The 17798-nt window shown below is 42.7% G+C and overlaps 1 protein-coding gene across 24 annotated transcripts in view; it reads right to left on the reverse strand.

Annotated features, from left to right (window-relative positions):
• Window positions 1-17798, reverse strand: part of TNS1 (tensin 1) — a 404124-nt gene that overhangs the window by 152813 nt on the left and 233513 nt on the right. For 22 of the 24 annotated variants that reach the window (XM_020805096.3, XM_020805086.3, XM_078380947.1 and 19 more), the window contains one exon: window positions 1094-1132. The exons of the other annotated variants lie outside the window; for them this stretch is intronic. In XM_020805096.3, coding sequence (XP_020660755.3) covers window positions 1094-1132 — 39 coding nt within the window. The remainder of the gene's footprint in view (window positions 1-1093; window positions 1133-17798) is intronic. 24 annotated transcript variants of the gene reach the window in all.

Consider the following 17798-nt stretch of genomic DNA (forward strand, 5'->3'; position numbering starts at 1 on the left):
TTGCGAAGCCGCCAATCAGCTTTAAAAATCATAGTCTTGCGAAAAAACAGTCCGCGAAGCACGGACCAAATCATAGTCCAGCGAAAATCGCCCATTGGAATGACTGTTTTGCGAATCGCTATAGCGATTGCAAAACCTCATTGTCATGTGGATTCATCGTTTTACGAGGTTGTCATCTAGCGAGGTACCACTGTAATTGTGTGCCACAATTAGAATTATCGTCGACCAATTTCTTACAGCTCTAATGTCATGTCCGGATTAATGTTTTTTATATATGCCTGATGTCCCCAAACCCAGCATCCTACAGATCTACAGGATTATAACTCCCATCATCCTTGGATGACTGGAGCTGAGACAATTCCAGAAGGAAAACAAAGTCTTAATTCTTATCTAGAGAGCTACATTTTCTTCTTCTTTTTTCTCTGAAAGAAAATCTGTAAAATGTACATCTTATTGTATGCACATTTACTCAGAAGTTCACAAGAATACAAACAAGTCCATTTAATTAAAATGTATGTACAGAATTCCTCATTTCTTCCTTTCCTTTTCTGTGAATGAAGGATGTATCATTCTTGTTGTTGTTTAGTCGTTTAGTCGTGTCCGACTCCTCGTGACCCCATGGACCAGAGCACGGCAGGCGCTCCTGTTTTCCACTCCTCCCAGAGCTAGGTCAAATTCATGTTGGTCGCTTCGATGACACTGTCCAACCATCTCCTCCTCTGTCGTCCTCTTCTTCTCTTACAAATCATTCTTACAAACAGCCAAATTTTACTTTTGCTCACATTGTTTAATCTCCATCCCCCCCCTCCATCTGTCTAGCATATTTTGGTACCACTCAGACAAGCTACTCAAAAGAAAGGACATCAAAAGCAATCACCAGGGGGTGCATATGCGTGTGTGTGCAATTCAGTCCATTGCTCCCTGTCACAGCTTTTGAACTCCTGCTATCTTCATCTCTTGGGCTTGTTTTTTCCCTCGCCCCACCTGCCCACTCTTCTGCAGCCTATGCTCAAATTGCCTTCACCAGTTTCCAGCAGCAACAGCAGAGGTTAGAAAGCAACAACCAAAGCAAAAGAGGAAATGGGTCACTTACCGGCTCATGATTGCTGGCAGGCATGCAAGGTGTGGCAGCCTAGAGGGCAAAGCACAAAAGAGACCAAGTGTTAGAATTCTTATGTGCAATCACAGGATAGAGGAGAAGAAAAACAACAACAGGGACACTGTCTGTGCAGTGGAACTCCCTCCCTCCCTTTACCCAAGAACACCACCATCAGAGTAGCCGGCTGTTCCACCTGTGATGAGAAAGCGTTCCCTTCTCACTAAGTAACCAAGACTTTGGCCAGCCCTATGAGTAGTGGTTTGGGAAAGGATCCAAAGTATATAGAGATTTCAAGACCCCACTGTATGAACCTGTGTAAACTTGCTTCCCAGCACAATGCCCACAATGGTGTAAACTCTTATCAAGATTGCAGGATAACGTTTTTAGAACTCAATTGTAGGGGTCTTTTGAATTTCATATTACGTCCAGTATTTATTTTGCAAGGTGAGAAAAACAGTTTGACAGTAATACAAAAAAAAAAAAAAAGACACAAGAACTGGGCAGTGAGCAAATAAACCAGGAATGAGAATCAAGGATGGTGATAGATTTAATGGTCTTTGAAGAAAATTGCCCTAAAGCACTGTAAAATCCACAAGGCCAGTTTCCCTTAACATCAGTCCAGTCTGTTTATTATTAAAGGGTTTTCTCCCAGCTAAGTTCCAATTTTTCTTTTTCCAGGAGTTATGAGGGAGGTATGTTAAATCTAGGATACCCAGTATAGTGTAGTGAGTAAATCAACAGACTAGGGACTCAAAAGGCCTGGCTTTGATTCCCTGCTCAGCCATGGAAACTCACTGGGTGAATGGAATGGGTACAGCCACTCCTTAAAAATCTAATTTGCCTTGAGAGCCCTGTGAGGATCACTGTAGGTCAGTTCCAACCTGACAACACGGAACAAGAAATGTTAAATTTAGCCATTAGGTTAAATATGTTGAATTATTTGCATTTACTCCTGGTCACCCCTACATCTCTGAAATTTTCTCCCTTGCAATCTCCATCAAACCCCCTCTGTCTGTTTGTAAATGAATCCCCAAGCTCTTTTGGTTAGCTCAACTCTTTCTTGAGTACATCTGTGCTGGCCCCTTAAGTTTTACATTGCGTGGCACCAAACCCTGTTGTTTTTATTTTGTTTAGTTCTAAGCCACCTTATGTTTTAAAAAGAACATATCTAAGGGAAAAGAATATTCATCCTGTCAACAGTGTTTCCCATCTTTGACTCTTCTCTTGCATATGAATGCCCACAACTGGTCAGTAGATTAACTGCAGCTGAACAAATTCACATTCAAAGCCTTCACAAGACACTTAAAAACATACCAATTTGTAGACATCAGGAGACAATTTATTGTAAACTCAAACTGCCTCAGGATGGGAGACAGTATCTTCTGTTCCTGGCATTGGGAATGACCAATGAAGATCTCTGTACAAAGTTCCACTGCTGGAACAAAAACTGAGCACTGTTAGGTGGCCTTATAAAATCTGCATTATTCTCTGCTGAGGGTAAACCCACATCGCTCAAGTAATAAGGAGCAATCATGAAGAACTCTTTGGCATCCGTGCAGTACCGAGGCTGCCAAATCAACATTTAAGAAGAAAGTCTATATAGTCCCTTATTGCGTGTGGAGTTCAGTTTGCAATGCTGGAATGTTCTGAAATGACAGACACATCTCCATGCTGTAGGTCCCTAATTTTTGGGAGAGGCAGACTTCTACAACCCGCATGCTGCCTAAAAGAATGGAAAATATGAAACAGTGACCCTAGACACCACCCGCATCACAAAACATAGGAGGCAGGCTTTCATCCTGACCACAGCTACCAAGTCCCTTAAAGGCCCAACCATAGGAGCAGTCTGCTGTTGAGGCGTACTTTTTAGGTAAATGTTCCATGCTAGTCAATAAAGCTAACACAGGATATATACAGTATATTTATTTTATATTAGGGTGCCTTTATTCACTTTTTTGTTACATAAGCAATTAATTAGGTTTCTTTCCCAGGGCAATCATTCACTTTGAGACTGAGGGAAAGGCTGTTTATCATATACAGTATGAAAAAAAAAAACACCAAGACTCTAGCTGTTATGACAGTCTCATTATCTTTTCCCCCTGTAGCACAATATACAACTGCTTCCCTAAATTTTAAATCACAACAATTCTGCAGGGCAGACTAATGATAATACCTCGCCCAAGGCCACCCAGTAAACTAAGTGAGCAACCTCCTCAAATCCTCAAATCCATCTCACCAGACAGACAGGGCCCCTTTTGGGGAAAAAAACAATCATGGCCTTGAAAAAGCTATCATAAAATCAAGAAGGCTGGCTACAATAAGGACAAGCCTCATATCTACTTAATTAAACCCCCATGTTAACAGAATATTTGCAGAACAACAAAAGGAGATGGGAGGAAGGGTGTTTTTCCCCTCTAGATGCCAAGTAAACACCAGATCTAGCCAAGTTAGAGTTCCAATCTTTTCCAGAGGCAAATGTATTTGGCTTTTTGCCCTTGTGAGATGTTCTGTTCTAATCTAACAGTCCAGTTCTCTTTTGTTTTGTTTTTGAATTTCTCCCCCACCCCACCCCTGTAGGTGAGACTAACTACAACCCTTACTTTTTTTTGTAAACAGAGAACTCCAACTACTTTCAATACTGACTTCCCAACACCAGAGGGCATCAACATGTTGAGGTTCTGAAAGCAAAGAGAACCCTCTCACATTTTGACCTATTTTGCAGCCTTTACCACCCACCTTCAGAGAAAGAAGAGGACTGATTTGCTGGACAAGATGCACTAGGGTGAATGATCCCAACCTAAACCATCAAGTGAACAGCCGAACACAACTCGAGATAGCATCCTTGCCTAGATAACTCAACAAGCCACCAGTCTGGATTTGAATCTCCTTCTACTTTTTAATATTATCCTTTTCCTATGATACCAATCTAGAGCCATTCAGTCTGCCAAAGTAACTGTCCCACATCTTTAGCCTTCCAACACACAGTAAGGTTTTCTCATCAGAAAGTTTCTCCTAGAATTTAAAGCGAATTATGCTTGTGAACCAACCTACAATTTGCATGACAGAGAAATGGGAGGTTGAGGCTAAAAACTAAGCACTATTTTTGGCCAGAGAAAACTGAATGCCAGCATTCAGGGAAGACTAAGTGCCTACATATTATGGAATCATTTTTACATCCAACAACTAAAAGATTCCCAAATAGCAGGTAATGTTCTGTATCATCCAGAGCAAAGCCCTTAGTATGGTTTTCTTGAAAGCCAGAAGAGCTGAGAAAATAATGAAATTGGGTCTGTAGGAACTTCATAGGGAATGTTGTAAACAGAGATGAACCCAACGCAGACAAGTGAACAATTGCAGCTTATATCTATTGACTGGATGCTAATGATAATAATTATGCCCTGTCAAGTTAGTTCTGACTCACTGCAACCCTTCCTAGGGTTTTCTCAGCATAATGTACTCAGTTATAGTTTAACAATCCCTCCCTTCTAGTGACATTCTGAAACTATGTAGTTTGCTCAAGCCTGCACAGGCTGGCTTTTACCCCTGGGAGTCACAGCAGGAATCAACTTCCAACCCAGGTATCTCAATCCACTGAGCTATCCTAACATGTTAAAAACGCAACCCAAAACCACAAAGAAATTTGCTAGCTTTTAAGATGCCAAAAAGGTTATTTGCTAGTTTTTTCACAACAGAGCTACTCCTTTGGAAACAACAATAAAGAGAAGTTGCTATCAGAGAAAAGGAAACTCAATTGTTGTTTCCTTTCTGTAGATTCTGAGACAGCGGGCAGAGTCCTCCAACTTACAGCAACCCTAACATGGTTATTGTGGTATCTGGGATGTTCAAGGAATAGTTTACCATTGTCCCCTATCTCCATGAGTGGGGTTGCAGTGTCCAACCAAGTGGAGACTTGAAAACAGGTCTCCCAAGCCCTGGTCTGACACTCTATCCACAACATCTCTCTGACTCTCCATAACAGGCTAACAATGAATATTTTACCATGAAATATGTCAATGGCTACTATTGTCTTCTGAGGCACCAAAGCACCTTTTAACACTCTTCTTTTTGGATTAAATATGTATACTTTCATACTGCAAAGTCACTGGCTAAGGAGTCCATGAAAAACTTGCTTCACTGGTGAAATGCCAGATATGTCCGCACTATGAAAGAAACAACAGCAGAGCACATTGATGGAAGAGTTGCACAAGCAATGATTTGCTGGCAGAACAGCTGGAACAGGGTGGAGTCGTGGGGTGGACAGGACAAGCATGCTTATGCCACATTTGGCACGTCTTCCACACACGGCTGCAGCGCCACCCATGGCAGCAGCCCTGGACGTAGAATAAAGAGTCTCCCTCTCATTGATTTCAGTGAGAAGGGGCAATGAAAAATACCTTGTCCAATTGATCGTGACAGAGTGTAGACACCCAATCACAGCACCCCACAACGCCATACAGGAAAACCATAGTTCTTACAACAGGAAATGTGGTCAAGAACTTACATCTGTGCATACAGGTGGAGCCACCGTGAGGAGCAATGATGGAATAAAGGTACAATTTGCATTCAGAACTAGTACCCTCCATGAAACAACCTAGACTATATGTTCAGCCATGAACACACTGCTAACATTTCTTTGCCTTGCAGATATCTCACTTCAGGATTCCACACACAAATTTTCCTCCGACTCAGGGAGTAGCACCGCCTACAAATAAGAATGAAAAAAGTAGTACATATGTGCGACAAAGCACAACTGGCTTGTAACGGGCTCTCCATTGCTTCTACTGCCCTTGCCGAAATGTGTCCAAACTGATAATGTGTCCACTTCTGCAGAAGCAGAACACATTGTGGCTCCCACAGAGAGAGGATGCACCATCATAGATGCCTTTGCCTGCATAGCCTTGAACCAACAGCTACTGCCCATACATTGTCTTTTGCTGCAATCCAGAGGGTGCCAGTACATTCAGGGTCACTGCAGTCTCTTTCTTTAGCCTCTCATGGGGAGGGGGGGGAGGTTTGAGGTATGAACACTAGCTGAACCCCTGAGAAACACCGCTCCTTCCTCTCTCACACCTCTTTGCAAGCACCTAGTGAGCATCCACATGTATGCTATGCCACACAGTTGTGTCAATTTGACACCACTTCAGCTGTCATGGAGGCATCCTCAGGAACCCTGGGAATTGTACAAAAAAATCTATCAGAACATCTTCACACCTCGTCCATCCTCCAAAATAACATTGAGTGAAAGTAGTAACAAATATCTAATTCATATTTGCCAACTAACCACAACAAAGCACTAACACGAACAACAGCAGGAATAATACTAAACTTCATAGTTGCCTATTACAAATCTCCCTGATATAACATCATTTTTGACTAGTTACTTAGAATTGTCATCCTTTCCTCCTTGTGAGTTGCTACCCAGAAAGGTAAAATGATCCCTCTTCACCCTATTCTAAGATGCCAGCAGTAGCAACCAAGATATATCCTCTATGAAATGGCTGGTTAAGCAGCCTCAAGCAGATACATATATACCCGGGCTGTTTCCAGTGCTTAGACCAGTGGTGTCCAACCTTGGCCCTCCAGATGTTCTTGGACTTCAACTCCCAGAAATCCTGGCCAGCAGAAGTGGTGGTGAAGGCCTCTGGGAGTTGTAGTCTAAGAACATCTGGGGGGCCAAGATTGGACACCACTGGCTTAGACAGTCTAGGGATGATCTTTGGCTTCATTAGAGAAGTCAACTGTCACTCACCTCTTCTGGAGGCAGCAGCTCAGTATTACTTTCCACATCCCTTTCCCTCGAATCAAGTGACTGATTATCTTCTTAACCCTGCAGATGCAAAATGAGAAGCAGCTGTGGGGTTGCTCCACCCCTCGGGGTGAACAGCAGCTCCTTGCTCTGCCCTGTAGTTGCTCCAGAATCCTACAAATATCCCTGATTCAATTTTCAAACATTTGTGCAAAGAAAGCACACATTGCTATAGACATCATTTTGTGAATATTTCAAAAGTATGCAAATATTCAAAGAATATCAAGTGAATAACCAATACTGTATTAAGAAGAAATTAAGACTCGGGTAGGTAGGATGTCTGTTTGGGGCACCTATTGTTAACTTACAACATTCAGTCTGTGGCATGCATCTCATAAAAATAGTCAGTTGCCGCCATGCACATTCGCACTGGCTTTGCTCAAACCAACGCTGAGTCCACCAAACAGTTACAGAGAATATTACAGATATCAGAATGGTAACTCATTCCCAGATCTCTGTGGATTTTGAAAAGGGCCAAAGCCATCATTCTCTCTTACCAGAAAACAGCTAATTTGTGGGCAGATTCTGTCCTTGGAAGTATGGGGCCACTCTATCACACTATGAAGCAAAAGTCAGTCTGAATAGCTAACATGAATAAAGTGATTATGTCACCAATATATAGCAAGGTGTTTGTTTGTTTGTTTGTTTGTTTTTTGGCAACATGAGAAACCTGAGATCTAGAAGTTTGTTATGGAACTAAGTGAGAAGAAGAGGAATGGAAAGGGAATAGTCTTTGTGCTTCCTTGGATCTGGAGCAGACACCAGATTTGAGGGTTGCATCTCCAAACGTAAGTGCAATTAAGTTCAAGATGTGTATGAAAGGGGAAAGTGCCAAAGCAGAACTGCACTTGAACTTCAAGAAGACCAGAATCATGACTACAGAAGAACTACTGTGGGAAACTTCTGCTTAAAGGTTGCAGCTGCATTCTGCTTCAGTGACGTGCATACACTCCTGGCAGGATGCGGCAGGTGCCAGCGGGTGGGGTAGCCCCCTCTTCTGCCCTTTCGCTTAGAGGTAGAGCATAAGATGAAAGAGTTATTTTAGCCAATCCTAATTACAATTAGGTAACTAGTATCCTATCTTTTTTTTTCTCATAACATGCTATGTAATCCTGCTAAGTCAAAAAAAAGGGGCCCGCAGGGCGTTGCTAGTTGGCTCCGCTGGCTCAGACTTTCGCTGTCGACTCCTTTGTTCTCTAAGGCAATTAGCCTTCCTTTGTTCTGTAATCACCCACAAACTACAAAACTTTAGTATTGACAATGAAGAAATTGAAACATGGTTAGTGATTTTGCATACCTTGGTTTCAATTATCTGTCCAAATGGAGACTGCAGCCAAGAAATCAGAAGAAGATGGAGACTTGGAAGAGCAACAGTGAAGGAATTAGAAAAGATCATCAAGTGGAAGGATGTGTTATTGAAGACCAAGACCAGGACCACCCACACTCCTGTATTTCCAATCACCATGTATGAATAGTAAAGAAAGTGGATAGGAAAAAAAATGATTCGTTTCAAATGTGGTGTTGAAGGAGAGCTTTACAGATACCCTGGACTGCCAGAAACACCAAGAAGTGGGTCTGAGAGCCAATCAAGCCTGAACTATCTTTGGAGGCAAAAATGTTGAAACTGAGGCTGTCCTACTTTGGCCACATCATGAGAAGACAGGATTCTCTGGAAAAAGACAATAATCCTTGGGAAAGTGGAAGGCAGCAGGAAAAGAGGAAGACCAAATATGAGATGGTCTGGCTCCCTAAAAGAGACCACAGGGTTGAGTTTAAAAGAGCTGAGCAGGTTGGTTGAGGACAGGACATTTGGGAGATTGCTCCATTCATAGGGTCGCCATAAGTCGGAGGCGACTTCACGGCACATAACAGCAACAGCCAAACAGCACTGGAAATACACGACACAGGAATGTTTCCTTAAATCTCACTCTCCCAAACTACTTGCTGCACCCCTGCCCCTCAACCACAACTCACTTAATTCACCAAGTGACCAAACAAAGTTCGTAAGAAAATGTTTACTCTCCTCTTTGCATGTCAGGCCCTGCCCGGTCAGACTCACATTCCTGCATTATCATCCTACCCAGGGTAGGGAAGAGGTTTTGGCACTCCTAATTATTTAATCTCCCTTCCCACCCAAGGGCTCCCTTCAGCATTACTGTTCCCTGGCTGGCTGTGCATACATTCCAGGGGCTGTGTTTGCGTTCTCTCCTCTGTTTTGTTATTGGGTCGAGTGGTTGTGGCTTTCCCCCCCCTCTTCTCCCCCTCCCCTCTTCTAATGGAGAAATGCTACCATAAAAGGGCCTTCTCCTAGCCTTCGGGGCTGGCCCTGATCCACAAAGCGCAAGGAATGTTCTGCTTGGACCCACTTGTGAGTTAAAAGCAGGGAGAGCTTTTGGCTCAAGGAAGAGATTATGTTTACACAGCATCTCCAGGCAATAGCACTGAGAAGACCAATATTTCTGAAGCACCCTCTTGGGCTTCTGTAGCACACACCTGCAGCAACATCATCCACTCAAACTCAACTGACCACTTTCTTCCACCCAACAGTCTTCTGCGCATTCAAATCATGGCTGAGCCCTATGGAAATTGGTGTTGTGAGACTGACCACCAATAGGTTTAGTGCATGCTCCTTGGAATAACACATAATTTACATTGAGAGATTCATTTTCCAAGAAGGTGCCATAGGCCACTGCTTAGTCATCGTTTTGAAAGAACTATGCACATTTATGGAGGACAAACCAACAAGCTCTCATTAATCATGACAGTAAATGAAGACTCCCACTTCAGCAGCAGTACATCTCTCAGGAGCACCAAATGCAAAGGACAAACAACAGTGTGTCACTGTTGTCTACACAACAATAGCTTGTTAGTATTCATTTGGGGGGAACTGATTTCGGTCTCACCAGAGCGACATGTGCTTCCTAGACAATTCACTTTGAGTTCAGTTTTCCTCCCAATACAGTACCTGCACAGTCAGTTTGGAAGAAAATTGTTTTGCAAAAGCAGCTGACTCTGTTGTTACTTTTTGTCACAAGCTGCTACTTTCGTCTCTTTCTGCTTTTCTCGTTATTACTGCTTTTATTTTGCAAATGCCCTTTAATTAATGGTCACTGTTTTAATGTTTTTATATTTTGAAAGTTACTTTGACTGAATCATTTTTGGAGGGGGAAAGCAGATTATAAATTCCACCAACAAAGAGTGGTTCATGACCAGGAAAGACCATTCCCTGAAATTGTCCGGTGAGCTCCCCTCAAGATAGATAAAATGAGGAAGATTGCAAAGCTAACTACCATTTCCCTGAAAATAATAACTAACCTGAAAATAAGCCCTAGTATGATTTTTCAGGATGCTCGTAATATAATCTCTACCCCCAAAATAAGCCTCATTTAAGTGAAACCTCGCCTTCCACCATTGTGCCACATTGTGCAGCAACCAGAAGAAGATGACATGACTGTAAAATAAAACATCCCCTGAAAATAAACCCTAATGCATTTTTGGAGCAAAATTTAATATAAGACCCTGTCTTAGTTTGGGGAAAACACAGTAATCCTTTTCGTAGTGTACTATGGAGTACCTAGTGAATTATATGAAAATATTACCTGGCAAGTCTAACCCCAAAACCAAGCTCATGGTGTATTTTAGTTACATATAAATTTTAAAAAAATAGGCCCTAAAAAGCTAGGGATGGGAAAGAGCAGAAATTCAGTTCATCTGAACTGTCCCTTTTGTAATAAAAAGTACAACAGAAGCAGCTATTGTATAAACCTCATGGGCAGAAACACAAGCAAAGACTGGCATTAGTCCCTGAGGGAATGTGTGGTGTGTAAAAAGTGCCTTTTAAGGCCTTGCTTCCATTTCATTTTTCTAGTCTTAAACTGAAATAGCGTATCATCATAGAATGTCAGTTCCAAAGACTCCATGTGTAAGAATGTAAGAATTCAGAAGATTTTGTGGGTTTTGTCAAGCATTTGTTGTACTTTTGCCTGTGTGCCTCCTGCTCATCAGTCTTTTATCTACTGTCTGCAGCGTCATGACACTGTAGAGTGTTCTGTTCTATTCAGGGTTCAGCAAATCCTTGAAGGCACTTGTGGTTGGCACTCAAATGCCACATATGCCACACGGCTGGGGAAAATAACATCTGCTCAGATGTAAGTCAAGGTTTTAAAGTCTGCCCTGCTGAAATAAATTAATAAGAGAGGCATGGGGGATTGGACCAGATAAGAGTCCAAAGAACAAGAAGATATTCCAAATATCCATTCACCCATCCATTACACTGCAACCAACAAAGACAAAAACTCTGTGGATTTGAGTTCACTTTTATGGCCTTCCAGATGTTCTGGAATAAAACATCCATAATCCCTTCATGCCAGCCATGCTGGCTAGGGTTACTGGGCACTGATTCCAAAATATCTGAAAGGCCAAAGTTTCCCCACCTGGAAGATGAAGTCTAAACTATCTGAAACTTCAAAGTTTCCCCACCTCTATATATCACATGAGGTTTCTCAAAAGGGACCCTCCCATGAAGTCTGGTATCATTACACTTTTATTCCTTGAGGGTCTGGGCAGCCAAATGAAACTGTTCACTAAGGCATGTTTCTCTTGATGGAATTTTTATCTTAGAGGAAAACATCTGGGATTTCCCCATACCATTAACTGTGTAGCTCTCACAAACTGGAATTGTGCAACTTCTGTGGCAATTGTTACCTGCGGTACGCTGGAACCAACCATCTGTGGCTCTCAACTTGGTACCAACTATTCAGAAACTGTCAACAATTTCACATTCATCTTTTGATGCCCTCTGTGAAGGTCTGCAGTTTGGTAAGTGAGATGTATATACTGTAGGTGCCTTTCTAAGGTAATATTCTATCTCTATCATAAGGAATCTTAAACAAACACTCCACAGTGATGGGTAAGAGGCAAAAGAGGAGACATATTGAAAACAACCTCTGTGGAAAGAGCTACCTAAGCTATAGTCTAACCTGCATGCAGAGCATACATGTGGCTCATTGGCATGTGATTGTGCCCCCTAATATCTTGCTTTTTGGTGTTATCCACGATATTGTAGGTATGCATCTCACAAACAGAGAATAAGTTCAGCTACTTCAAATATTTGCCAAGGTTTGGGTTAGCCTCAGACACAAAAACTAGTCCTAACATTAGGTAAAGTGAAGCAAATATCTCAGTAAGTTAGTTGTATAAAGGGATGGATCTACCTTTACACCAGTAAGCTCAAAATGTTCATGTGACTGTCCTTCCCCCCACTGTATCTTCACAACAACACTGTGAGATAGGCTAGGTTGAAACAGAAAGGCCCTCCCAAAGTCACATAGTACGTTTCCTGGCTCTACAAAGCCTACATAAGTACCCTCCAAAAATAATGAGTTAGAGGTAATCACTTGTGACATACTACTCTGGTGTTCATGTACGATTCAGCTGCCTGCCTAGTTCATTTCTGAACATTACATATTATATATTTTGTACTGCTATTGTTATATGCTATCGACACACTTCCAAATTACAATGACCCCATGAATTAGTGCTCTCATATATAGTGTTACTGAGTTCTTGCACACTTCTGGCCATTGCTTCCTTTACTGGGTCAATTATCTTTACTAATCTTGATGATCTGGATTGATTGATTGATTGATTGGAACAAGGAAGACTTTTTAAAATGTTTACTGCCTAGTCTTATGTTACTCCTACTTTTTGTTTCTTTTTTGTAAACCCAAGAGTGTGTCTTTGTTTACTTAGGATAAAAATTAGAGTATAAATAAGGTATTTCAGTGTCCTATGCTTTAAATGAGGAGAAGAGATTAATCTATGGTCTCAACCATCTTTAACTTTTCGATGTACAACTTCATTCATAACTCTCTGCATTAACCCTTAGGTTTTTCTCTTGTTGAAATGAGACTCAGGATCATTGCCTTGGACACCTCATCACCTTCATAATGGAACTGAAGATAACCTCCCACATTTAACCCATAAGGATACAAAAAATCCACCCATCCTTTCAAAATGCCAGATGCAGGGGAAGGGTATCAGGAGACAGGTATCTAGTTGTCTCATGTGCTCCCAGAGGCATTTGGTGGGGCCACTGTGAGATACAGGAAGCTGGACTAGATGGGCCCTCGGCCTGATCCAGCAGGGCTCTTCTTATGTTCTTATGTTTCCTATAATTTGGCAAAGGGGTATTCCATTCTTATTGCTGGCCACCAAAGAAATAGGGACTTACTTTGATCGTGACCTCTCCTTAGCCATCTGTTTACTGTTTTTCTATGCTTGCCTATCTAAGCAGGATCCCCAGCAATTCTTCAAATAAAAGCCCGTAATCTGCACTTCACCAGAACTCTCTGGTGTCTGCGGCACTTCTGATTGTTGGCCCAGCATGAAAGCCAGTGCGCACATGGAATCTATCAGCCTGTGCGAGTCAGACACAAAGCAGTGTTGATAGCACACCAGGCTCATATTCCAGGACTGAACACACAGTAGGGGAAGTGGTGGAAAGACTGGAGCAAGCAATCTGATCTCAAGTAATGAAATAGGTAAATGGACTGGCACTGGATATTTAGGAGAAGAGATTGGGTAGCACAACACAAACAATCTGCCACTGAACAGGAAGGCAAATAACAGTTGCTAATACAAAAACATTAAAGTTGGAATGATTAGAAGAATTATCTGCCCTAACGTCTTACTGAGCATGGTTCAATTCCCTCCCTCCACCCCCACCTCATTTTTCTAAGTACGTACACAACTTTTCTGGTCTGGTTATTAATTATCAAGCTTATGGTGGACTACCTCATTTAGTGAGTTAAAATATTTTTACCCTACTTTTCTCCTTAAGAAGGATCCAAGGTGGCTTACATCATGAAAAGACAATATAAAAGCTAATAACAGTATATAAATAAGTGAGTATATAAATATAAAAAGTAACAAATAACGTACAAAAAACATAAGCAACACCAGTTACATATTCAAAGCAGTAAAGTACAACAATCCATTTAAAAAAAATCTACTCAGGCAGACAGTCACTGAGGAAACACTTGCCTGAAGAGAAAGGTCTTTGTCTGATTGTGGACAAAGATGGGTCCAGTCTGGCCTTCTGTGGGAGGGAGTTCCAAAGTCTGGGAGAAAGCTCTCTCCTGTTTCCCCACCAAATGCACCTGTGAATATGGCAGGACCAAGAGAAAGGCCTTTCATGATGATCTTGGCGGTCAAGCAAGCTCATAATGGAAGCAGTGGTCCTTGATATAGCTTTGACCCAAGCCATTTAGGCCTTTATAGGTTAGAACCATCCATTTGAATTGTGCCCGGAAATGGACTGGCAGCCAGTAGAGCTGTTGTAACAAGGGGGGGGGGGTGTTATGTGATCTGTGTGATCAGCCCTAGCTATCAATCTGACTGCAGCATTTTGGACCTGCTGACATTTCCTGATATTCTCCACAAGCAGCCCCACTTGTACACAACTGGGTATTTTATTTATTTATTTATTTGGCTTTTATACCACCCATCTAGATGAGTCTACTCTAGGCAGTTTACAGTCCAAAAAAACAATAAAATTAAAAACATCAATAAAAATAACTAAAACAAGCAAACATAATCCAAGATGGAAAAACCAGAAGAAATTAAGTAATGCCAGAAGGGAAGGCCTGCCTGAAGAGCCAGGTCTTTGGTTTATTCTTAAAAATGAGGGAGCCAGGCGGATCTCAGGGGGGAGGATGTTCCAAAGGTGAGGGGCCACCACCAAGAAGGCCCGGTTTCTAGTTTTTTTCCTTCCGGACCTCTCTTAGAGTTAAGCCCGTCAGCCACCCAGCTGAGATACATGGTGGAAAAAGAGTCCATGCTGTTTACTTACGAGTTTCCCATTTAGTTCTGAAAAAATGTAACAGCTCACACTGATCTGAGTATTCAAACATGCTGTGTTCTAGGAGCCCTAACTAGAATGCAAAGAACCTGGGTTTTATCTGAGCGCTAACTAAAACTCTGGGCTGCTCTACAAATGCACAGATGTTGCTGTTAAAACACTCAGCAGAAGAAATATGCTTCTGCTCTTCTTATATCTGCCTGCATCCCCATCGATATGCAGAATTCCAGATCATCCTATTAACTCCTTGCACTACAGAAGGAAGAAATTGATGCTGGAAAATCTCATTGCAGCACCAACTGTAAAAGCAAGGCACAGCCTTTGTTCATCTTCCCATTGGGGGGGAGGGGGTTACTGACCATCTGCCTGCTACTTACCTCCCCATGAGCTATGTGTGTGGTGATCAGCAGGCAGCCCGCTGCAGAAAACACTAAATGGTCAGTGGCATGTCTTCTCTGCTGATCAATATGCAGTGCAATCCCCCAAAGTCAGTACCCCTACCTCAAAAGGCAAAGCTAATCCCCAGCAAGCATATTTACTTAGGCCTGCTTCCTTCCTTCCTTCCTTATTCCTCCTGACTCAAACTGGCTTTGCAATTTCAGGAGGCATCTCGGGGGCAGACGGCATTTTGCCTTTTTTTTGTTTGCCTAAATGGCAAAGCAGATGGAGAGTAAAAGCCACCTGAATCAGAAGGTACCACAAGGTCTAGGAAGAACCCGGGTGCAGATGAATGCATGTTGAGTTGAGTGGACAAATTACTGAAAGCAGTCTCTGCTTTTGACCTCTTTTTCCATAGTAATGGGAGAAAAACAAGTGTGGATGCTTACACAAACTTGAAAATTTCAAAGGAACTCATGCACATGATGCAACACTGGGCGGGGGGGGGGAATTCTGATAAAAGCACTTAAACACCTAGTGTTCAAAGCTTGGGAATGTTCCCTTTGGGGCTACAACCAGAATCCCCTGCTCACTATGCTGCTTAAGGAATCTGGGGAGTTATAGTCCAAATAGGTAACTTTTGTCGAGTTCTAGTTGCATTTGTTTCATGTCTGACACAAATTCAAACCTGCTGCTGGGCTCTGTGTTCACATTTTTACAGGCAAGACAGACATTGTGAGTTCCACTTTTCCCCAAGCTGCACTTTTACCCAAACAGTATCCATCATTCCGATTCCATAGCTCTGCACCACTACCCTACGAAACAGGATCCTTAGTGCCTTATAAAGCCCTGAAGGCACGCTCCCTTGTGAGGGTGGCTGCACGGTGATGATGGAAACCAGGGCTACATGTAGCTCCCGGCACAATCTCTACCAAAGGGCCCAGCAGAGCGGCAGAACACCACGGGGCTGCTGAGAGCATGTGCTGTTACTCATCTGGTTTGGAAACGCCGCCCAATCCCATCCATCAGGCTACCCGTAACTCTTCGCCTCCTTTGCCATTCCTGGAAAGCCAGTCTCGGCCCTGTTCCATGTGTTTTTAGCAGCTGATTCCTTCCCTTATATAGATTTTCCCCCTTTAGCATGGGGAGGGGAAGGGGGGGAAATTCAAGGGAAATATGTTTCCAAAGGGTCACTGGACGATGCCATCACCTGACTGTTTGAAGATGCTTAGCTGGGAATTCTTGGGGAGGGAGCGTACAGCCGGGACAGGGCAGGGTAGCTGCTGCTTGTTTGTTTGCCGAGGAGCGCTCAGTGTGGAGCTCCCCGAGATGTGATTCTTATCGCAGAGCGCAGCATTCACGAAGCCTGGTGTCCACATTTTCGAGTAGGTACTGGCAACCATGGATGGAGGACAGGCTATGAAAACAAGGTTCTGGGAAGTTTGCCTTAGCGGCTGACACTTGAAAAGAGTACATCACCATGTGAAAACAGTTAACATGCTGGTTTTTGGATACTCTGTTCTGTAGGCAGAGATCTGGGCACCTGCCCCACTAGTCAAGCAGCCCTTTCTTAGAGCTGTGCAGGAACCCACCTCTCATCATCCCTGGAGTTTTAACCCGCAACGAAGGTGCAGGGAGAACAGTTGCAAACTGCATGCCCTTTTTACAAACAAACAAACAAACCCAAAACATTGCTTGTTCAGCTGGTGGTTATATGTGATTCAATCGGATGAGGAGGCCAGGTGGTCTCATTTCTTTTCTATTAAAAGCAAGCCACTGCATTCAACAGACAGTCCCTTTGAGAATGGCACATGGAATCACAGAAAGGGTTCCAGCACCCGTCTTACAAAGATTTTCTGAGTGACTGACAGCTGGCTGCTAAGTTTACCATTGGTTTAATAATAAAAAGATTGGGGGGGGGAGCAAAGCAGAAAGGCCACCCAGCTGCCTCATCAAATGCTGAGAAGCCTATTCATCCTGAAGTTTCTCTCCCACTACCAAACTAGCCATCTCTCTCTCTCTCTTCAGATCAGAACAAGAGAGAGGGAGGGATAATTAGGAACAGCACAAGGTCAAACAGTTATCTGGTCAAGTGGTTTATTGTCAGTGGACAATGACACATCTGTAGGAAGCACAGGGCAAGATATAAGGATGTGCACACACGCACGCACGCACGCACGCGCGCGCGCACACACACACACACACGCACACACACACACACACACACACACACACACACACACACACACACACACACACTCCAACATGTCTGTGCTTGTCCGTGCAAACACAGACAATTAAAGCTAGAAATAGTGCTCTACGCCGCCAGGAATTGGTCAGATGGAGATACAGCTAATCCAGAGTGGATCAAGTTGCCAATCTTATGTAATAGAACATAATTTCTTGGTTTCTTTTTTCAGGGGCAGGAAAAAAAAAAGAAACCCAAGTCCCATTGAACATGATAGATATTAAAGGCACAACTGAACTACTTTAATCTTATTTATTTCAATGGGAGTACAAATCACATTTCTCTGAACTGCTTTTTTTACCATTAGTTCCAAAAAGAAGATTTCTTTGGGTAAATATGTAGATGGGACCAGTCCATGGGTCAAATGGTCTGGAACTGGGATCCAAAAAGAAGAAGAAGAAGAAGA

This window comes from Pogona vitticeps, chromosome 1, assembly GCF_051106095.1.
Source record: "Pogona vitticeps strain Pit_001003342236 chromosome 1, PviZW2.1, whole genome shotgun sequence".
Classification (NCBI taxonomy): Eukaryota; Metazoa; Chordata; class Lepidosauria; order Squamata; family Agamidae; genus Pogona; species Pogona vitticeps.